General features: G+C 30.6%; 2 protein-coding genes and 1 long non-coding RNA gene across 4 annotated transcripts; 2 read left to right on the forward strand and 1 right to left on the reverse strand.

Moving 5' to 3' along the window:
- The first annotated feature begins 3,277 nt into the window (after window positions 1-3,277).
- On the forward strand, window positions 3,278-3,992 carry LOC146896862 (uncharacterized). The gene is made up of 2 exons (XR_015022677.1): window positions 3,278-3,663; window positions 3,758-3,992. It is a non-coding gene; the product is annotated as an uncharacterized LOC146896862 (long non-coding RNA).
- Window positions 3,993-13,350: 9,358 nt separating this feature from the next.
- LOC146896863 (F-box/FBD/LRR-repeat protein At4g26340-like) lies at window positions 13,351-16,223 on the forward strand. Its single transcript, XM_085732857.1, has 5 exons — window positions 13,351-13,902; window positions 14,200-14,650; window positions 14,836-14,988; window positions 15,175-15,453; window positions 15,925-16,223. Exons 1-4 carry the CDS (start codon window positions 13,415-13,417, stop codon window positions 15,436-15,438), a joined length of 1,356 nt encoding a protein of 451 aa, XP_085588983.1. The 5' UTR covers window positions 13,351-13,414; the 3' UTR covers window positions 15,439-15,453; window positions 15,925-16,223.
- Window positions 16,224-16,367: 144 nt separating this feature from the next.
- On the reverse strand, window positions 16,368-19,515 carry DTA4 (downstream target of AGL15-4). Of its 2 annotated transcripts, none has more exons than XM_085732858.1 (3): window positions 18,911-19,515; window positions 16,964-17,327; window positions 16,368-16,717 (listed from the first exon to the last, which is right to left on the reverse strand). In XM_085732858.1, exons 1-3 carry the CDS (start codon window positions 19,468-19,470, stop codon window positions 16,499-16,501), a joined length of 1,143 nt encoding a protein of 380 aa, XP_085588984.1. In that variant the 5' UTR covers window positions 19,471-19,515; the 3' UTR covers window positions 16,368-16,498. The 2 variants fall into 2 exon arrangements, with proteins under 2 accessions (XP_085588984.1, XP_085588985.1); XM_085732859.1 differs by having other exon boundaries at window positions 16,368-16,783.
- Window positions 19,516-23,999: the final 4,484 nt, after the last annotated feature.

Consider the following 23,999-nt stretch of genomic DNA (forward strand, 5'->3'; position numbering starts at 1 on the left):
TGGCGGCAGCAACCGTAAGTTGTGGCGATATATTGTGGTTGAGAAGTTGAAAGCATCCAAACCTATCTATGGTTGAGAAGTTCACTCTGTAAAATGTCCATGTTTTGCCTAGGAACGTGTGAGAGAAATTCAAACTATACTGAAAATAATTTTCACCAATTTTTTTTGGAAATTCATGTGTATGCATAATTTAGAGAACTAACTAATGTTTTGATATCAAATTCGACAATATATGATTAACACAATTTTAATATGCAGTTAACACAATCACATGAATTTAATAGAAAATAACAAGTGTCGCAGCCTCTTAACCAACAATTGAACACAACTAACAAGTGTAAATGTCATTAACCAATTATACATCTGAACACGAATCGTAGTTTATTAATATGGTGTATAGTTCAATGCCTAAAAATGCAAAGGAAATAAACATTAAACATATTTTTAGGAGTTGAATCATACCCTTGTTAGAATATGGGCTCAACTCATCTACTAGCATTGAGATCTCATTGGTGGGTATTTCTAAGTATCTCTATTGTCGCTCTTTGAGCCTTTAGACATGTGTTTGTAAGAACCAAATGGTTCATAAACAATGTTTTTTGTTGATGTTTTGATGATATTAAAGCAAGAGAATAATTTTGTCAATTGATGATTTGGTTAAGTATGCATTACAAAATTTGCATATAGAAACTCTCGTTGACCTTGGGCATTTGGTATCATTGTCAAGCATCTCTAAAACAAGTGTGAGCAAAGTGTCACTCAACATCTCCTCCAACCTTTAAGGATCAACAACGTCAATCGTGCCTTTGGTGTCAACATGAGTTAGCAAAGGTGTCACCTCGTGCCTCTCATGATCAAAAATGAACAATGTTACTTCAAGTATTTGGTGTCACCCTCAGTTTTCAACAAGGTGTTCTCATGTTCCTCCAACACACGAGAAGAAGATGTTTGTTGAGCATGCATGTCCAAGACGAATTGTCTTGCATTACTTCTAAAGTGTGCCTCTAACAAAATAGAGGTCTTAAGAAACAAAGTGATCTTGAGATTTGTATCATAACTAGAAGATCAATCCAAACAAATATACCGTGGATGGTTAATCGCTCTAGTCAATACTCTGAGAAAAACAAAGACAAGTTCTACTCTTCCACACTCAACAAAGCAAAGGCCTACTACAAGATATCAGTTCAACCATCTAAATTCAAGAAGCCATCATAATCAAGAGTCTGAAGCATTCATCTTATCGTTCACTTCATCTATGTTGAATGAAGTGCAAAGATTTCTCTACTTCTTTACAAGATTCAGGTGGCTTATCAAGAGGAGGTATTTTTTTGTAACTATAGCTGAAGGAAATGATGACATTTACCTTTTGAATGCAATTGAAAAGAAAAATTGTTAGATTTCATTATCCCCGTTGTAAATTTACTTGGTGATTTTCTACTGTGTGATATTATTGTAAATGCTACTAAAATAGCTGTGTTTACTTGGGCCGGCATTAGTGTTCACTTTGATGGATCAAAGTGATTTTGTTGATGAAGCTGATTACAACAATCTCAAAGAAGTATACATTGTGGAAGCATATTTTCTTTTGCACAAAAAGAGAAGTATTAATGTAGTAATTTACATTTGTTTGAATTTCAGGGAAAACCTTCCCTCAGATGATTTGGGCTTCACTGAAAAGTGGACATGGGTGCAAAAAGTATAATATGTATTTTACAGTTCATTATGTTCAAAAGTCTTTTGGCAACTACTATGTATTTCCTTATTTTTGTAAATTAATATCAAGACATGGTACACAAGGAAAAGTTCTTAGAATTTTTTCTTATTCTTGTGTAGAACAGGGAAGACCATTTAAGTACCGTCTATTTTTCACCTTAAAATCTAGGTTTTTTAATCACTTGCTTATAGTGCCAAAGTTTCAGCACATGTAGCTAAGCAATATCAACTTTGTTGAATCAGATGAATTAGTCAAATTATCTATGGCTTACGTGGTTGGAATTTCATGGTATTTGGGATTGTTTTGTGGGTGCTTCTAAGATTGTGCATATTTTGAATGCCAAATAGGGCTATAATTTTGATTTTCTTTTCAGTAGGGTAGTAGTAGTAAGGAAATTCCAATTAATTGCCAGTAAAGTGTTGGCCTGGTGAAAAAACTTTAGTTTTGCAATCTTAAAGACAAAATTTAAATCTTCTTGTGAACGGCCTTAAAATAATCATTAATATCATTTTAATTAATATTTATTCTCTTTCCCAGTTTTTTTTTTAAAATAAACTCCAATTGATAAAAAAAAGAAAGTATAACAAACAACAATTGAGAACAATGCATAATATATGCAAGGTCCGGAGTTCAAATCCCTGACACCACCAAAAAAAAAAACAACAATTGAGAAGACATTTTTACTTTTTTATTTTTTTTAAAAATAATGAGACTAAGGATTTGTTTAGGTTATTATAAAACAACATATACAAATAAATATAAATAAACTTTCATGTGTTTTTTTTTTTGAAGGAAAACTTTCATGTGTTATTCATAAACTTATTGAGATGGTTTATAAAAAAAACAGTTTATAATAGTACGACTTTCTATAAAAACTTATAAATTAACATTAAAAATTTAATTATTAGCATAAACTATTTTTTATAAGTTGAAAAATAAATCCAAATAAATTTTAAATAACAAATAGGTATTTCCCTAGAGGAATGAAATGAGAGTAGGAAAAGCGAAAAAGCAAAAACAATGGCGGAGAAGTCCAAACGTCTACGAAAACTAGAAGAAATGGAAGAAGACAGTATCAGCAATTTACCAGACGGTGTGCTTAACCACATTCTCTCATTTCTTCCTACCAAATCCGTTGTTGCCATCGGCAGTCTTTCTCGCAGATGGAAACACCTTTGGGAGCATCTCTCTGTTCTCAATTTCATCGATGACTCTCATCATTTCAGCGACTGTAATGAATTCGGCGAATCTGAACGGTCCAAACGATTCAAAAGCTTTGCATTTTTGGTTACCTACTCTTTTTTTTAGTCATGTTAACTTGTGCTTTAAGGGCACAGGTTAAGAATTAAAAAAAGAATTAAAGCATAAGTTTAGTATTGTAAAAATAAGTTTTTAAACTTTTGAAGACATTGAATGCACAATTTCTAAAAATAAGTTTCTACATTTGACTATTAAACTTGTGCCTTAAGGGCACAAGTTCGGATTTTCCTAACTTTATATATCTTTATATAATACAAAAGGATACTTCTATGAGCATAAGTACACGTGGCGTCTCATTTTGCTTCTAGCATTTAATGCTCCTCAAACAAATTTTTTGCAATGCATTAGACCTTTGATCAAGAAAGTTGACTTAATTGTGTATGTATTATGTATTATGTATCCATTGCATTTAATATTTTTATCAACCAATTAGAATGGATCATGACTCATAATTTTTTTTCTTAACCAATCAAAATAGATCATGACTCATTTATTTTTTATGAGCCAATCAAAATTGATCTTGACATGATTTTTTTCCTATATATAGACAATTTGTTTTTCATTATCTTCATCTACCATCTTCCTCTCATAAAATAAAAGACATTTTGTGTCCATAATTTAGGTTTCGAGTATACTTTTTATGATTGTTTTTCATTGTGGTTGTATTTATGTGCTTTTTGTTATAGCATGTAGGTGTGAAAATTCTGTATTTAGTTTTCCTTCATTTTTTTTTATCCAGTTCCTTTTTTTTTTCTTCTTCTAATTAACTATTTGCATTTTCAGGGTAACAAAATTCATGCTATTGTATGAAGAAATATGATCTATAAATTTGAGAAGGATTTGAAGGAAGGAAAGGTCTACTTTGGTGTTGCGCTACAAATCTTGGATCTTATCAAACAACGAAACATGACTACAAACAAAATTTTTAGTTTAACACAAAAATGAAATTATGCGGAGTGAATAGTGTACCTTCAGATATTTCAGTTCAGATATTGATTTGGTGTTTCTTATTATGTCATTTATATGTATAATACTTTTATTTTATTCGGATTAGTTTTTTCATCACAACATTATTTTCGATCTTAAAGAGGTAGTACAATCTATTTGGAGGCTTTGATAAACTTTTTTTTTTAAAGAATGGGGCTTTGATAAACTTGATCATTTGTTATTTACACAAGTACAAAAAAGCAACCATTTTTAGAAAACTCCAATATTGTTTTAAACAATTGTAAATTTGAAACAATTAATTGGACTCAAAGTGGTTAATGAGTTCTACTAAAAGATGAATTATTTAAGAAAAATAATTTTTGTTAAGACTTTAATTTCCTCTTTGCTCGAATTACCCGGGTCCTTTTCCTCTGGGACCGGAGGGTTAACCCCAACAACAAAAAAACATATTAGATTTTTTCCACTATATTTTTAAACAAGTCTATGAATAACAAGATAAATGATACACATAAATGTATCAATCATGCAAGATAAATGTCTTTTGTTACTAAATGATTAATGATACACATAAATGCATCAATCATGCAAGATAAATATGGAAGCTATTTGTTTGACCAAATAAATGAAGGATATTATTATGAATGTGTTATGAATAATTGATAAAAACATTTGTTATATGTGTCATCACCTATATTATAAGTCATTCAAATGTTAACATATGTCAATGATAATTTCCAAGCCAAACATATTCAAACACTTTAAAAAGGAACAAGATGTAAAAAAAAAAATTAGCATTTATCTACAATATTCTTTTCTTTTTTTTCCGAATATTACAAGTTTTTTTTTATGGTATATCAATGTATGCAACAAAATAATAGTAAATGCAAAAAAAAATTATATATATAATCAAAACCGTGTATATTAATGTATATGCTCTTTGCTAAAACCATTTATTATTATTGAATGAATATGCATGTTTTTTTTTTTGCTAACAAAATTTTTATTTTGTTTTTTGTTACTGCTAACGAATGAATATGCATGTTTGAACCCAAAAAAGTAGTATAGAATATGAAAGGCCTAGACATTTAAGAAAAAAATCGTATACTATCTATAAAAATGAATGAAATGAGCTTTCAAAACCTCTATAAAGGTAGTATTATAAAAAGAGAAATGATAGCAACACACACTTTTCAACATATTTTTTTTATTGGTTGCAATTCGCACGGGTTCCACCAAATCATGTGAGACCCTTATAAATTTGGTGGAACTCAAGTGAGTTTTAACCAATCAAAAAAGTGTGTTAAAAAATGCTTATTAAAATGTGTGTTACTAGCATTCCTCATTATGCAAAAGAAATGATATTATTTTCCATGAAAACCGATAAAGTTTATTGTCCCCTTTTTCTTATTTGATTTCTTCAATTTAATTGCAATCAACATTTGGTCTTCACAGTTTTTTTGCCAATCATAGACATTGATAAAATCAAGTGTACGCATTTTCCAAATGGAAAGGAATTATTTAGGAAAAAACTTGCATTGAATTATATCATCAGAATAAAAGTTGGAAATTAGTATATTTTAATGTTTTTATAACAATAAAAAATAGCACAAGAAAAAAGCACACCATACAAGTATGTTCCTTTTTTTACTCATATAAACATAATATCTTTTCCCCTAAAAAAAACATATTCGTTTTTTTTAATAATTTTATTTAGGTGAGATTTTTTTTTTTGTCAATATCTCTCTTTATTTAGGTGAGTTGAGTCCAAAGAGAAAACCTCAAGAATCAAAAAGAGATTACAATGTATTATCCATCGAGGATGTCCTAACGCTGGTATTGAGAATTGTACTCACACTTTAATGGGGGTTGGAGTCAACTTATTATCCACTAAATCAACATATATCGACAATATAAGCACATTCTCAATCACACTACAGATCTTTATATTTTTATCTTTATCTTTATAATAAACATTTGTCTTACATTACATATAAAGTACGCATGACGGTCTCTCATTTTCTACCTCATTTCATGCTATGATATTTCATTTTTATAAAACAAAATATTCAAATAAATATTTAAAATTGTCCATGATGATTATGGTACCATTCTAAATTAAATGTTTTTATATCAACATTTACACAAAAAATCAATTATGTCTATATTTGTTTTTTTTTGGGTCAAGTTATGCAGATATATGTTAATTGTGGGTGATTACTAATTTGTTAAATAAATGTCTTTCAATTGGTACTAACATATTTTCCTAATTCAACTTTCAATTTATGGATTTCTCCCATTTAGTATCAAAAACATATATTCTTACTCAATGAAGATTTGGTTCAATTGTCGTGAGTTTAGCTTTTACTGCTAATGTGAAAACTTCTTGATGGGTGGTACGTAAGTATCTCGATTAGAGCTCAATAAATCTCAAAATCTATCCTAATTCAGATGAGCCCTTGGAGTCTGACTCACTAAACTTTCACTTATAAAAAATAAATAAATTAAAAATAACAAGTTTTCTTTGTGAGAAAAACATCCGCAATGCAAAATATATTCTTTTATTTTTTTCCAAATGTATTTGGTAGTTTTGAATATGTCCACCAACAAGCATATTTTTCTTTTGGTGAATTTTAATGGAATGCTTACTAACAAGTATATATACATCATCGTTCATAAAAAAAAATACACATCATCGTAAATATAGATATTTTCTTCAGTTTGATGTAAATATGATTTATTTTCAATTTAAATGACTGAATAAGTATACCACTTCTTTTTACGATCACACCCCTTAATTAAGGGAATGTTTAATACGACGTTTCTTTTTACCATTTCTTTTTTACTTTATTAAAAAATATCACATCATTTAAAATGTTAAATAAATATGTAATTTATCAGCTCAAGTAACACATCAATATTTTTCCATGGTTACTTTCTAGCAAATACCAAAAGTCTTCTCATGGATAATCACATTAGGCTAAGAGTAACCACAAAGATGAAATTGACACCACATCTCCGTCCTAATCTTTAACGCACTAGGTATATAAGTCATCTCATTTATATGTTTCTCACCACATACTCTTGCATCCAATATGAAGTTTTAACTCATATATGACATATTAACATATCTCCTTTATGTATGAGACTTTGTACATTTGTAATCTGGTAACATAACCAAATAAGATTAGAGAAAACATAATATGCTATTTAATGGATGAATGTTTTTATTGTTTTCATTCATGAGAAGAGAGAAAGTAAATTAGAAAAAGATAGAAGACAAAAAAGCAAGTCAAACATGAGAGAGATGATAAGAAAAAAAAAGAAATATTTGTGCTTTGTCTATGAGAGTATATAGAATAGAGTGAATTCCTGGTGATTTACGAGTTTGTTGAAGGAGTTTGAAATTTTTTAGTATATATTTTACCAAAAAATTAAACTAAATAAAAAATGTCACATTGTTTTAATAATAAATACAACAACCCTTTATTTTGTCAAATTAGCAAAACACATGCAATTTTTCATTGTCAAATCCAACCAAAGATCAAAAGTGAAAGAATTTGAAATAATAGAGGTTAAATAAAAGATATAGCATGAAAGTGAATAACAACCAATAACTAAAATTTAAGATAAAAAATTAACAAATGTCATCCAATACCTAACAAAGTAGTTTATCATAATTTTGGGATAATGTTCAGACTTTCAGATGAGCCTACATTGAGTTAGATCACCATATTAGGTCAAAAGCAACCATATAAGTGAGATTGCCACACCACATCTTCACAAAAAATCTTAAGTCATTAAGATATGTGTCATCTCACTTATATGTTGTTCAAAATCTACTATTTTATACAATGTAGAACGTCAACTCACACTTGATACATTAACATATGTTAATCAAGTGTGTGACTATCCACGTCTGTAAATATGTGACATAGTCAAATAAGATCAATCGTAGGCACATCATGTTCAAAAAGGTAGTTTGATAGTGATTTCATGGAGGCAAATTTATGTTTATTTATTTCATGATAATAGAGAAAGGAAATTAAAAAGAAAAAAATAGAATACGAAAAAAGAATTTGAACATGATAAAAATGATTAGGGAAAAAAATATATGTAGCATGCTTTATCCGAAAAATTACTGGGAATAAACTGAGTTGCCGGTAATTATATGGGTTTGTTGAAGGGGTTGAAGATTTTTGGGTAATTATTTTACCAAAAAATTAGACTTAATTAACAAAGCGTCACGTCATTTTCAAATGTCTAATAAGCATGTGCTTTGTCAACTAACATAAAACATCTGCATTTTTTCATTGTAACATCCCACTAAAGACCAAATGTAAAGTAATTTTAAATGATAAAGGTTGAATAAAAAATGGCATGAGAGCGAATGACATCCAAAAACTATATTTAAGTTAAAAAATAAATAAACAAATGACATCTAAACACCAGTAAAATAGTTCATCTTAATGTTGGGACGACACAGAGAGCCTATATTGTGTATGATCCTCATATTATGCAAAGAACAATCACACAATGGAGATTGACACCACATATCGACTTAAAATATCTAATGAGCTTATGAGCATGTATTTTTTTCAACTCAGCATAACACTTCTACATTTTTCAATTCTTAGATCCCACCAAAGACTAAAAGTAAAATGGTTTGAAATAATAGATATTGAATAAAAAAAACAGCATCAAAGCAAATGACATCCCTAAACTATAAATTTTAAGATGAAAAAATTTAATAAATGATATCCAAAACTAACTAAATAGTTCATCATAATATTGTGTCTTCTGAGGGAGCCTATTTTTTTTTTTTTTTTATATAATCAGTTTAGGCTAAGATCAACCACAAAAGTATGATTCACACCACATCTTCATCTAAAATCTTAAGACATTATGTACATATGTTATCTCACTTATATTTTCCTCACCATCTACCATTGAATTCAATGTGATACTTTAACTCACATATGACACGTTAACATCTCTCTTAAATGTGAGACTTTTTGCATGTGTAATATGGTGACATATCCAAATTATAAAGACAAACTGAGACCTAACATGAAAAAGGAATTTTTTTTACATGAGATAGATGGTAAGGAAAACAAGTAAGGGGTGTGTGCTTTAACCTTTAAAGTATAGCAAATGGATTGAGTTGCTTGCAATTTTGTAGGTATGTTGAAGGATTAGGAAATTTTGGGGTAATTACTTTACGAAAAAAATAGACTCAATTAAAAAACGTCACATCATTTTAAAATTTCTAATAGTTATATATTTTTGTAAACTCAAAATAATACATTTATCTTTTTTCATTATCAGAATTCACAAAAGACCAAAGTCAAAGAATTTGAAATAAGGAATGCTGAATAAAAAAACAATGAACATGAATGAAATTCAATAACTAAAATTTAAGATAAAAAAGTTAAACAAATGACATATAAAAACTAACAAAACAGTTCATCATGATTTTGGGACTTCTAGGGGATTATGCATAGAGTTTGATCACCATCTTAGATTAAGAGAAACTTCACAAGTGAGATTGATATCATATCTTCGTCCAAAACCTTTAGGCATCAGGAGTCATCTCACTTATATGATGTTCAAAATCTATTATTCCATCCAATACAGAACTTTAATACACACTTGATAAATTATCATTCAACTATCCACCTCCGTAATTACATGACGTATTTAAATATGGTCAATTGAAATCACAAAATGTTCAAAAATTTTGGTTGACGGTGGTTTCATGGAGAGGGGTTTATGTTTCTTTCTTCCATGAGAAGAAATAAAGAAAATTAAAAGCAAAAAAAAAAATCAAAAAAGGAATTAAAACACAAGGGAAGATAGGCGAAAGAAAATAAGTATTGTGCATTTTTTTTTGTGAGAGTATAGAGAATAGTGTGAGTTGCTGGTTATTTTATGGTTTGGTCGAAGGAGTCCGAGATTTTTGGGTAATTATTTTACCAAAAAAATTAGATTCAATTAAACAAACGTCACATGATTTTTTTTAAGGAAAACGTTACATGATTTTAAATTGTCTAATAAATATATATTTTTGTCAACTCAACATAACACATCGCCAATTTACCATTTTCACCTGTCACAAAAGTCCAAAAGTGAATAAATTGAAATAATAGACGTTGAATGAAAAAAAAAAAACATATGGAAGAGAATGCCATATAAAAACTAAACTTTAAGATGAAAATAAACAAATGACATCCAAAAACTAAGAAACCGGTTGATAACAATATTGTGATTTTCGCATAATCCTACATTGAGTTTGATCATCTCAACATACAAAGATAATCCACACACGTGAGTTTGACACCACATCTTAACCTAAACCTTAAGAAATTATGTATATGGATCATATCACTTATATGTTGCTCAACGTCTACTCTCACATCCAATGTGAAACTTTAGCTCACAGTCAACACATCAACATATCTCACTTAAGTATAAGACTCTCCGCAGCCGACATTTGTCACTGTAATTCACCCATGCTTCATTCGCAAAGTCGAACCGAGTTATAATATCATCATTGGACCTTATGGAAAGAGCCAGCACTGGTGTTAATCTACTCATTAGACATAGAGCAACCACATAAATGAGAATAATACATCTTCATCCAATGTTTTAATTACGACGAAATTCTAGCCCGTGCTTGGCACGGGTGTCCATACTAGTAAGTTGAATTATTATAACCTGTCTTTTTTTTATAGACTAAATTGACAAGCTTATAAATAATACAAAAAAGCTCATTTATTTGTAACTTTATATCTAGGTTCTTCATCATCATGATCTAGGTTCTTCATCATCATGTTATTGCTTATACAAACAATCTATCTTTACGTTTTGGATCAAACAGTTAATTAAGCTCACGTGAATGTGCGATTATCCCAACAAATTTAGAGACTTCGTACATAATACTTCCTCCGTCTAATAATTATTGTCTCTTTAGCGTTTTATCTTTTTCTCAAAATAATTGTCACTTTACAATACACCAATGCAACATTTATTATTTTTTCCACTATTATACTCTTATTTATTGAATTTCATCCAACTTAACTATTCTACTAACTACAATTAATAAGAATGTTTTAGTAAATGCTACTAATTTCACCATTGAAATCAACACAATTAATCATTTCCTTAATAATCGTGCACAAACCTTAAACGCTGATATTATAAGAGAGAGGGAGTACTAATTACACATACTATATTATTGTACAATGACATACTGTTAAGTTATTTGTCATTATCTAAAAAAAAATATTAACAAGTGCATTTATGACACTTTTTAAGGAAACCAAAAGTAGTATGTTTGCATTAGATTCAACAACATTTTGACTTTAAGAAAAGTTAAATTCCCCACTTTTTACTCCCTCCGTTTCAAAATGAGGGTCGTTTTAGGTGTTTACACACATATTAAGAAATACAATGATTAAAAGAAAGAGAATGGTTATTTTACCAAATTATCCTTATTAACTATTGGTTAGTTTCAAAAGCAATACTTTGGAAGTAGTGTGCAGAGTATTAATTGGAGGGTAAAATTGAAAAGAAAAAGTTATTATTGCATTGGAAACTGAAAGCGACATTCATTTTGAAACAAATTTTTTTGGCTAAAGCGACACTCATTTTGAAACAGAGGGAGTATCATTTTTCAATACTCCTTCCGTTTCAAAATGAATGTCGTTTTAGTAAAAAAAAATTGTTTCAAAATGAATGTCGCTTTACATTTCCAATGCAACTTTAATTTTTTTTTCTTCCAACTTTACCTTCAATAAATACTCCAACTTTTCTGTCTCACACAATTTTCAATGCAACTTTAAGTTTGTCTTTTTCTTATAAAGTAAGGATATTTTAGTAGAATTGCTATGACATTTGACTACTTTATTTCATTCCTTAATATGTGTACAATTGGTTAAAGTGACATTCATTTTAAAACGAAGGAGTGCAATATTTCTATTTCTATTCTCATAAAAATTACTCTTAGCATTTTTTAAAGGAGCGGTGCTATATGGCACGACAGACCATATAGCACGACAGGCACGACAAGCAGTTGTATATAAAGATAACTTTTGATATAGTAGCTCTTCATGAAAAAAAATCTGCATGTAGTTTTAAAGAATGATCATTACGTTTAAGTTATTTAACTTGTTTTAATTTTATTTTTTTCCTTAAAACCTTTAATCTTTTGGATCATTTTGATCATATAAAAAAGGTCACTTACATCGTGGGGTTCTTTAAGTTTAACGCTTTTATCGGGTTAGTCTTTTTAGTTTTATTAGTTTTAAATTGATTTTTTATGTCAGTAAAATTGTGCACCTAATCCTTTAAGTCATAAAATGTATGTACCATTAACATTTTTCCATCAAACTCAATTAAAAAGTGTTTATGTAGACGTTTATTGCTAAGTTGGTAAGTTCAAATTTATTCCCCTCAAAACTAGGATTCATAAGTGTATTGTTCAATATTAATTTGAACCCTTAAATTATAGATTAAATTTTTAATGTAGTTGATTAAATATTTATCTGTACAATTAAGATTAAATTGGAAAACAATAAGAAGAAAATGTATGTAAGTAATTATGTTTTGTGTCGTTAACACTTTTTAAACATTTTATCTTATGGGAGCATTTTTTAACAAAGTTGGATGAAAAAGGAATCAATTTTAAAAAAAAAATAGAAATTAAAGGACTAGCTTATTCATTTTTATCAACACAAATGATCATTTAAAAGTTAAAAAATATAAAAAGGATTAATCTAATATAAATGTTAAATTAAAGGACCCGATGTGTATTTAGCTTATAAAAAACAACACACGCAATCAAAAAATAAAAGTTAACAAATAAAAAACCAAACCAAAAAGGAAATTGTAAGTTGTGAAAACCATTCGTGCTTGTTTGACGACAAATAGTGTCGTACTTAAGCATTTCTCTTTTTAAAGTTATAAAGTAACATAAAAACTTATATTTAATTGTATAAACAATTTTTCATAAATTTAAATATAAATCAATACAAATAAATATGGGTAGTGTTAACTTGTGCCCTCAGGACACATGTTAAGAAATTGAAAAGAAGAAATATTCTCTAGATTTTTGTGAATTCAATTTATTAAAAAGTTAAAAATTAAATACAATGCACACATTCCAAAAAATAATTTCTATATTTAAATCATTAATTTGTGCCTTAAGAGCACAAGTTAACATTTTCCAATAAATATTAAATAACAAATACTCCCTCCGGTCCTATTTACAAGAGACAATTTACTTTTTACATACATTAAATAATTTATGTATTTGGTTTAGGTTCTTGACTAAATACATACATTAATGTATCTAAAAAGTCAATTTTCTCTTGTAAATAGGACGGAAGGGGTATCATTTCACCTTGGATCCCTCGGAGAAAAAAAAAATCATTTCACTTTGGAGGAATGAAATAAGAGTAGGAAAAGCTAAACAGGGAAAGGGTTTCGCGAACAATGGCGGAGGAGACCAAACGACGAAAAGAAGAAGAAATGGAAGAAGATCGTATCAGTAAATTACCAGACGGTGTGCTCAACCACATCCTCTCATTTCTCCCTACCAAATCCGCCGTTGCCACCGGCCGTCTTTCTCGCCGATGGCGACACCTTTGGCAGCATCTCTCCGTTCTCAATTTCATGGACGACTATCATTATGGATACAACAGTGATGAATCTCAACTAATCAAAAATTTTGCAGGTTTTGTTAACAGCGTCCTCGTCCTCCTCCGTAACCCTCGCGGCATTAGGAAGATGAGTCTCGAGTGTGATTACACTCTTTCCGACGACGCGTTCCGTCAATATTCAGTTGAAACTTGGGTTCGTGCATCCATTGGACCCCACCTTGAGGAACTCAACCTCAATCTCTTTTGGACCGAAGACGACTACGTATCCGAATTCAAGCTCCCTCAATCCCTCTTCACTTCCACTAACCTCGTTTCACTCAGGTATTTAAATAAATCACTTCCTTTCTTTATTGCTTTAAATATGCTTTTGTTTGTGATTGATTCTTACTTGACAAAATTTTATTTTAAAGTAATCAGATTTGTAAAATTGATTTTAGTCAAAAGTAAGTTGATTATGATTGTGAAAATGAATATTGCACATACTTTAAAGAACATTTTCAACATTGAACAAATTTTTAAGAGTAAAATAAACCAAGAAAGTGCAAAAGCAAAAGCGATACATTTGATATTTTGCTTTCTGAATTGTGTGTGATATTACACTACCTGTTTGTTCCTCAGTCTCAGTGGTGAAGCAATTCATGTACACATTCAAAGCTCTACAGAGGTTAGTTTAATGTCACTAAAGAGGCTGCTAATCAAAACCCGCATTGCGGAAGTGTCTTCCGTGAATGCACTTCTCCGTGGCTGCCCCATCATTGAAACTCTGGATCTTTGCTTTTCTCCGAATCACTTGGACACAGTTTGCATCCCACCTTCCATAAAATGGCTGAAAATCATCATTGGGAATGATGTTGGGGCTTACCTTGAAATAAATGCGCCTGATCTTAGGAATCTTGACATTACCAGAATCACATTCGGCCACATTTTCAGCATGTACAACTTGCACAATGTGGTGGAAGCGTGTCTTGATGTCTTTCCCCAGCCGCTTGGCTCCATCATCCCTTTACACAACCTACTTGGCGCTCTCTCTAGGACTGAAAAGCTAGAGTTGGGTGATTCAACAACCAAGGTTATGTTTTATTTTATTTATTTTATGTTTATGTCATCATTTATAACTAACTAACTATAAACTATTAACTAACTATATCTCTAACAATCATGATTTATTTATTTACATTACATATAGATAGATAGATAGATAGATAGATAGATATAGTTTTGTACTAATTACTACTTGATGTCATGTACAAACAGTGGCTGCTTGATGAACCCCATGATCTACATTTTCAAGAATTTCAAAATTTGCTTTGCCTAGAGCTCGTTTTTCCTTGCTTTAACCTCAATTCTTTGCTCAGCTTGCTTCAAAAATGTCCTATGCTTCAAAATCTCACAATTCACGGTTACAAGGTTTGTTTTATCCAATCCAACCTTAATCTTGTCTATATAGATTTGATGTGAAATTAACCAATTTTTATGAAATAAATTACACGAATTAGAATTTGCATTTTTTGCACAGTATACCACTTAATATATAGCATGATTAACTCATTACTTTGAATATTGCATCTTATTCAAGTCCTTTGTTGACTACAGAAACAATCACCAATTTTAGGACCGGCTCCGCCACCAAGTGCTCCTAATTGTCTCGTATCCCACCTTACATTTATTGAATTTAAAGGATTTGAAGGATTTCCAGATCAGGTGTCATTTGTTGAGTATCTTTTGCAAAAAGGACTTGTTTTAAAGACAATGATTATTGATGTTTTTTTCATGGAACTAAAGAAGAAGTACTCCATTCTCAAAATGTTATGTAATTTGCCAAGGGCCTCTGCAACGTGCCAACTTTCATTTGATTGAGTTGTATCTCCTAAGGTGTGATTTCTCCCCCTCAATCCATTCTCCTTGTCTTACTACTGCATCAAATGAAAGTTGCCTACCTTTGGGTTTAGTCTGGCCTATTAGTAGTTTAATCTTCTTTTTAGATGCATGTCACCACATTTCAATTATATTGTGGTGGAACTACATAATATCACACCCTAAAATTTAGGTAACTTTATTTGATGTAGTTATTTTCATGCTTAGCAAAGGGGAGTTATGGGTTTCTTTCTCTGTTTGTTTTGTACATTTTTAAGTACCAGTGATGATTATTTTGCAATACATTAGTGGGTTCAATATTGGAATTTTATCATCTATGAATTTCATTAGGGTACTTTGTTTATATTGCGTTATTTTTTTCATTGACCATGTCTTACAAGAGACATACAGTATGTATATTGTTTAAGCATAATTTCTTTTCTATATTAAAAGAAGCATTAATGTAATTTAAATTTGTTTGAATTTCAGAGAAAACTTTACCTCTTGAAATGTGAACAGAATCATGCTTGCTCGGATGATTTGGACTTCATTAAAAAGTGGACAGTGGGAGCAAAACATATAATATTTATTTCATTAGTTTCAAAGGTTTGATGGCAACTACTATGTATTTTGATAAATTAAATGAGTACATGGTACACAAAGACATGTTCTTCTTATATATAGCTAATGCAGCTAGCTAGCTGACCTAATATCGTAGAACAGCGAAAGTCATTTAGTACTGTTTTCTTCTTACCTTTAACTATAGACTTTCCAGTCATTTGCTTATAGTTCCCAAATCTCAGTATGTGCAGCAAAGCAATACCAACTTCCTTGATTAGGATAAACTAGTCAATTTATCTATAACTTACTACGTGGTTGGAAATTTGTAGTCTTTGAGATTGTTGTGGGTGCTACTAAGATTATGCATAAGATTTTGAGGTGCAAACAGGAGTATGTTGCACAATATTATCATATAATTGTTTAAGTGGAGAGCGTACAAGTATGTTTGAACTTAGTATGAATGTGAATCTGTATTTCATCGAGTTCATGTTCTATGAAAACATCACACCTTTTTAAAGATAAATATTAGAACGTGGTACATAAGGTTCAAAATTACAGCCAAGATGGCTTGTTGGCCAAGTGAAATAGGTCTTTCCATATTTGTTTGAAGTTTCTTGGCATTTTGAGGAGAATAGAGGAAAGCCATTGAAATGTTGTCTTCTCTTTTGCCTTTAAATATTGCCTTTCCAATTACATCCTTGTAATGCCCTCCACTCAATGCCTATAGCCAAGCAATATCAAACTCGTTAAATGAGATGGGCAGATACAATATCTATCAACAATTTTGCTGTCATGAAAGATTGAAGGTATAGTCAAAATATTGGCACACTAGCATTAAGAGGTTAGCTTTGTTTATTTTAAGATCTGTAATTGTTCGTATTTCAAACCAAAGTGGAGTTGGAGTTTTTTGTTTTGTTGAAATATTATCTCTATTATGTAGAAAGAGAAAGCAAAAATGTAAAATAACCTGGATTTGATCTCCAGCAGTGATTACTAGGGCACCTTGTTCAGGGCAGAAAGACAACCAACTTTTCTTTGAGTAAACATGAAACTCTGAAGAGCCATCACACACATGCAAACATAAAGAATGGGAGTAATCAGTTCCCCTAATCAGCATTCTAATCACATCATATTTCAAAGAATCAACCCAATGATCATTCCTATTAATATCTTGATGATGCTTGTAAATGCAACAAAGTGTCCCAACTTCATTTCTATGACCAATTATATCACCATCACTTGCTAATTTCTTTTTAACATTTTTCAATATGATATCCAAAATTTTCTCAGCCACCTTCTCCACACGTGATTGTAGAGTTTCCATCTTCTTGCTGCAATTTCAACAAATTTTACATTAGAAAACATTTATAATAAAATTGAAAAATAATCAAATACAAATAGCCATCAATATATACAAAATAAACAAACTTACTATAATCCAATACCTACTATTTTTTTCTTCTTTTTTTGAGGTATGTCAAATGAAGTAATGTCATATCGTACAATAGCATCTGTGTAATTAGTATTATGTACGTATCTAAATTTGTCGGGATAATCGCACATTCATGTGATCTTAATTAATTTTGATCCAAAACGTAAAGATAGATTGTTTATATAAGCAATAACATGATGATGAAGAACCTAGATTCCGTGCAACTGGAGGGGGAATCTTGCATTCACGCAATATATAAAAATCAAATAGTTCATAATTTAGCTCCAATTTTTCTACTTTAAAACATCACGTTATGAACTAGCATAGACCTCAAAATCTTTATTATGCAAGGCTAAAACACAAGCTCAACCATGGATTCTCACTATCCTGTAACGCCTCAATGGCTAGCAATAGTCGTTGGAGCTAAACATTGACGAGCATCGTGTGCAATGAACCTTTTACCGCTCTCTAACGACTCCTTATCAGCGCCTATAAAATACATATTCTTCACCACAAATGCAAGGTACATAATTTGTAAATTTCTATCCACTTTATATCTCACACTCTTACTCAGTCATTGACTTGAGCGTCAGAGTGGCTACAGGTACTGTCCCACGTCAATCTTGATAAAAACTATTCAATCTCGACCAATTCTTCTTGATCACGTAAGATCAACTTACAATACAAGTTTTACAATATTAATCGTGTAGCTGAAATTTTTTATTGCACTAACTCATATCTATAAAGAAGTAGAAAATCCATTTCCCAAATGAGTGTGTGTAATTGTAACTATCGATTTGATAATAATGATAAATGTTGATTTATTTTTATATGTACTTTTTTTTAACAAAATAGAACAATCCCTTGTTTCCCGTCAAAACCCAATATTATATATACTTTTTTATTTTTTTATTAATATTTGTTGTAAAAATAGAGTAAACATCTAATTAAGTCTTCATATATAATTATCTTTGTATCGTAAAAAAAATAGTATATGAAAAATCATAAGTAGTTTGTATTAGGTTTTTATTAGTAGTTTATATACATTACTACATTAAGAGCTATCAAAACAAAATTGACAAAATATAAATTATTATATTACGATATATTTTAACAATCCGGTTTTTTTTTTTTTTATAGAACATAGTTTAGATGAGTTGAATTTCAAGGTTTCATTAAGGTCAGGACTGTCTCAAAACTCAACGAAATTTTATGTGATTTGAACTTCAAAGTTTATTAAGGTCAGAGTAGCTTAATACTCAATGAACATTAACCGAGATATCTACATATCATTCGTCAAAATGATACTCGTAAATCAAACTCGGAAGTTGAATCCACAACTTTGGACGTAAGTTAACTATTTGCAGCTGAGCTACACTTTATTAACATTTTGACAGAAAAAGAGATTGATAGTTGATGAAATAAATTGAAACTTTATTCTAAAAAACAAAAAATGTGAAGATGCAATAGAATTCGAAATACCTAAAATTAGGATATCCAACAGGCCAAATTCCCTCCAATTTCAACTTCAACTCTTCATCATTCTTACACCAAATAAATTCTTCATTCAACTCTCTTCTCTCCTCTTCTTCTTCTACTTCATCATGATACTCTTCAAAACCCCGAGGTTTCTCCGGCGATCTCGTCACAGCATCTCTCATTCCCGACGGCACCGTAAATATTCCTCCGGCAACCTCCACTGCAGCAGCCACAATTCGCGGCGATATTCCATGGTTAATAAGCTGAAAGCATCCAAACCTAGCTATAGATTCCGAAACAACGTCAATGAGATCCTCATCTTCGTGAAAACACAGTGAAACGAAATCGATCTTCGGCGGCGTTTCGTCATTGCTCTGTTTCGGGAAAATCTTGTCCGGTAATACTAGATCTGGAACTCGAAGCGAAGTTTCCAGAAACTCGGTGAGAAATTCGTTGTTTGTTACCGTTGATCTACGACCGGAGGCTACCGGTGATGGCGGCGGTGCACGGAAATCAACGGTGGTTTCCGGCATGGTTTGCGGTGTTAATATTAATGATCGCATTGTGAAAATCGTGTAAGTGAGAATGTGTGAAATTTGTGATTACTTGAAAGCAACGATGAGAATGGTTTTAATTTATTTAAAAAACAAAAGTAACAATTGAGAAAAAGCGATGATGATAGTGTGTTTGTTGAATCGGTAACATTACGACGTTCGTTTGCTTTTTACTTTTCCTTTCTGTTTTGCTTTTTGATTGCTTCGTTTTCCTTTACAGAGGACAATGTTGATACCAGTGTGTTGTTCTCATCATTGGAGCCCAATAACAACTCATCCTGGGGCCAGTGGCGGAGCCAGGAATTTCCACTAGTGGGGGCATCATATACAATAGCGGATCCAAGAATTTTGAATAGTAAACACACCATAGATATCAACTTATAGCATTATATATATATATATATACACACACACACACACACACATATATATATTTTATTTAACATATAACGACTCTCAGTATAATAATAAACAAATTATAAACTGCATAATATGGAAAATATAAATTGAAATCTATAAGAAGGGGCATTACCCTCTTAGAAGGTCAATAATGAAATATAGGAAGGTGAAGTATGAGAGGAGAAGACGACTTGAGAGACTAGAGTAATTAAAAGCACGAGATGCGAGAATGAAAGATGTTTATAGTTAAATGTGGGAACAAGGATCATAATATTAGTTGAGAAATGCTAACGGACATCCCCCAAACACTTTTTAAGACTTTTAATTAAAGGATATATTTGTATGAATTTTTGTGTTTTGATGCATTGAAAATTGTAGTAATTAACCTTTTTAAAAAAAATTATTAACTTAAAATCCTTAAAGAGTATTTCGAGACACTCGTTATATTAGTTAATTAAGTTTACACTTGTTAAAGGGAAATTGCACATGAAAGAGAGATAATAACAAACTTATCAAATTAACCTTGTTAAAATAGTAGTAACTTGGAAGTGGAGAACATAATACTGATTACTGAGTTAAGAAAATGTAATTAGCTGTAGAAATAACAGTTATTGAGACAAATTGGTTTGCTATAATTATTATGAAACAAAGAGAGTATATTTGTATGTGGGGCAATGAACAATATTAGTCATTTTGTAACACAACAAATAAGACTAAGCAGGTGTGTTGTTTGTCTGTTCGTGGTGGAGTGATGGATGTAAGTCATATTAGTCAAATATATACCAACAAAGTTCTTCAAAATAAAGTGCAGGCATGTGCCCACATTCTCTTCTACATGGCTCCGCCCCTGCCTGGGGCCATCTTTCAAATTAACCTCAGGCATCATAAAATTTATTCAATTTAACAATCCGATTATCTTAGCTCTACGGAAACTATAGTTTATCCATGTAACTTAAGCTTTGAAGCTTGCTCCGATATCCAATATCGAAACGAGCCTCAAACGTATCTGTGTTATGAAATATTTGTATTTGACGTGTATCTGATATCGAAACAAGCCTCATACATATTGCGGGGGTATTGAACAATTAATTTTTTTTTACCTTTTCTTTTGAAAATAATTGTCTAATACGTTTGAGATACGGCTGTCTTGTATTTGTCATTTGTGGAATAAAAATATATGGTCCGAAACAAAGAGTCTTTTAAAATGTCGATTTATATATTTTTCATACAAATCCATCAATGATCGAATCCTCGATCAAATGGTTAAAGGATAAAGATTAGGTGTTAGTACAAGTTATTCTAAAAGTATTTTGATATTTGTTTTTTTAAATTAGCGTATTTAGCAAATGATATTTGCTAGTTTTTGAATGTCAATCTAGTTGAGATGTTAAGGTTTCCCTGTGATATTTATGCACTCTATTATTTCTTTCTTAAAAAAATCTTTTATAATTATTTAATCTTTATAAAAAAAAAATGTAGATAAAAAAGAGAAAAGGAAATACTTAAAAGCAAAAGCTCCTTAATTCAATGCTAAAAGTAAAAGTAATGTACCTCAATTATCTAAATCAGAATCTGAACCTATTAGATGAACTCTTTTTTTTTTTTTTTTTAAGGAATTAGAAGAACTTTTTTTCTTCTTCTATTTCACAACAAATATGCGAACTACAAAAATTAGTCCATGTTGGGTTCAGTGGGGGCCATTTGGTTGGTAGCACATACAAATCATATATGTGGCAACCCTACATACATTACTGAAATTTGGTGGAAGCCTGACTTTGAGAATTTCATTTTAGGTACCTATCTATGTGCTTTCAAGAAATTTCATTTTTATCTTTAATATATATGTCTGATAAATACATTTTAAACGGTTAGGGAGTTATCTCTGAGATAACTGTTTTATACAACAGAATAATGAACCCTCCGAGAGATATGTATGACTCTCTAAACCCTAGGAGATAAGTTCCTAATCCCCATGGCATATCTATTGGGCGTATATATTAAAGGTAAAAATGGAATTTTGAGGGTCTAAGAGATATTGAGTGGGCCTAAAAAAAAATATTATCGATGTCTTTTGTTTGAAAACTCATGTCACTCATAATGAGTTGAAGTTCAGACTTTGTTTAACATTTACAAGTAAAATGGTCTTGCATATGCATAAGTGTCTTTTTTTACTAATTGATCAATAAGTCGTATCATATCTCATTTAATATAAAGGTGAGATTTATTGATCTAATGGTAAAAACTAATTTATGCATAATGCAAGATTTGTCTAACTTGTGCACCATAGAATTGACCTTAAAGTTGATTGCCAACATAAAAAAATTGGACCAAGTTTAAAAGGACATCCCTAAACATGTAAATTTATTTCCATTTTAAAAGATAATTTTTCTACAAAAATTAAAAGAACACAACAAATATGGACTTCCATTTTAAAACGTATATGGGTGTAGAAAGAAAAGAAAACAGCATATAGGTATTTGCAAATAAATATACATTGGCTTCATGTTTCTCATGCCAAATATACTTACCAAATCTAGAGCTTGTGGGTTAGATTTTGGATGATAAGTTTATATTTTGATAAATATTTGATATTTTGATATATATTTGATATTTTAACAAGAAAAATGCTAGCGACACACATTTTAATACACATTTTTCAACACACTCTTTTTGACTGGTTAAAATTGACATGAGACCTACTAAATTTATACGGGACCCACATGATTTGGTGGGACCCATTTGAATTTTAATCAACTAAAGAGAGTGTGTTGAAAAGTGTGTGTTGCTAGTATTCATCTTTTAACAACAAGGAAAAGCAAGTTTTCGTCTTCTCTTACAAACAGAGTCTTAGTAAATATCCCTACGAATCCACCCCGCTAGAGAAAACTTGTTTTAATTAAGGGTGGGGTAGATTAGCGTTTTCTTCATTATTCAAAGTTGGGGACATGGATGAGAATTTGGTATGTGCTCCAAGCCCACGCCTTTAACGAGTCTAAACCATTAAGAAGAATGTTGTTCACACTTCCCTCAATGCTAGGAAACACTAGTAATTTATCAATATAACCTCATCGACAGTTAATTGCTGAAAAATTTTGATCGGCAGCAGTTAACTGCCAATGGATATTTACGTCTTTTTCTGGTGTGTTTCAGCCTTGTTAGAAGTGTAAACAACAATTTTCAACCATCATACATATACATTAGCAACAAGACGAGTGACATCAATGATCTCTCTAACACTAATTATTTCACAAAGTGAAATTAATGTTGAACATACACTGAAAATGGATTTCACATTGAGTAGTACGACACATACTAATTTCATCTAATAAAAAATTAAGTGTTACAAATAGAGTTGAAAAGATTGTGTTTCTAACACTCCTCGTGACAACAAATTTGCAGGTCAGACAACATGCATATAAATACATGACAAATTATTTTTGCAATTAAATCAATAGAATTATTATTCTTTTGAAGAAAAATCAATAGAATTTTTTATTAATTAAAGCAACACAAATGACCATTTTACCATCATTTTAAGGAAAATTCAATTCAACATATTGAATTACAAAGTTAAACTTTTATCAATGACCAAACACCACAAGTGTATTAAATCAATATTTTTTTTTGCAATAAATTCGCAGTGGCTTGGGCCTTGAGAGGCTCCAATGGGCCAAGTTAATAGTGATAAAGTTTTCTTGATATATGAGAAACATCATTGTTATTTGAATGCTACTATTCTCACTTTCATTTTTTCTCTTCAAACCCCACGAAGATACCCTCAACAACAATTATTTTAGTGATGTTTAGGCGCAAAAATGGAAGTGAGAAGAGTAAAATTCTTGTTATTTTCACATTTAAATTGTATGAAGAATAAGAGAAAAAAAACGAAAAATAACATGAAACAAAAATAAAACAGGCAACAAAATCTCTTGTAACTCAGTTTTACAAAAACTACCTATCACTCTCTACAACCTATCACTCTCTCTCCTTCACAAATTAACATTTAAATCATAATTAACATGTCCTACCTGGCCTCCTAATCTAAATGACAATCTTTGTCTCTAGCTATTTGCAAGCAAATTGCAACTCCAAGTAGCTACCATGCTGAGTCCTAGCGCAGTAGTATGTCGTCACGAGTC

The sequence above is a fragment of the Medicago sativa genome, chromosome 8 (genome assembly GCF_051527215.1).
Source record: "Medicago sativa cultivar Bolivia chromosome 8, Bolivia_mono, whole genome shotgun sequence".
Classification (NCBI taxonomy): Eukaryota; Viridiplantae; Streptophyta; class Magnoliopsida; order Fabales; family Fabaceae; genus Medicago; species Medicago sativa.

Excerpts from the sequence above, each read along its gene's own strand:
- LOC146896863 (XM_085732857.1), top strand. The coding sequence starts at position 13,415 with ATGGCGGAGGAGACCAAACGACGAAAAGAAGAAGAAATGGAAGAAGAT. Across the intron at positions 13,903-14,199 it reads ACTAACCTCGTTTCACTCAG|TCTCAGTGGTGAAGCAATTC; the intron begins GTATTTAAATAA and ends TTTGTTCCTCAG. Across the intron at positions 14,989-15,174 it reads TCACAATTCACGGTTACAAG|AAACAATCACCAATTTTAGG; the intron begins GTTTGTTTTATC and ends TGTTGACTACAG.
- DTA4 (XM_085732858.1), bottom strand. The coding sequence starts at position 19,470 with ATGCGATCATTAATATTAACACCGCAAACCATGCCGGAAACCACCGTT. Across the intron at positions 17,328-18,910 it reads GTTGGATATCCTAATTTTAG|CAAGAAGATGGAAACTCTAC; the intron begins GTATTTCGAATT and ends TTGAAATTGCAG. Across the intron at positions 16,718-16,963 it reads CTGCTGGAGATCAAATCCAG|GCATTGAGTGGAGGGCATTA; the intron begins GTTATTTTACAT and ends GCTTGGCTATAG.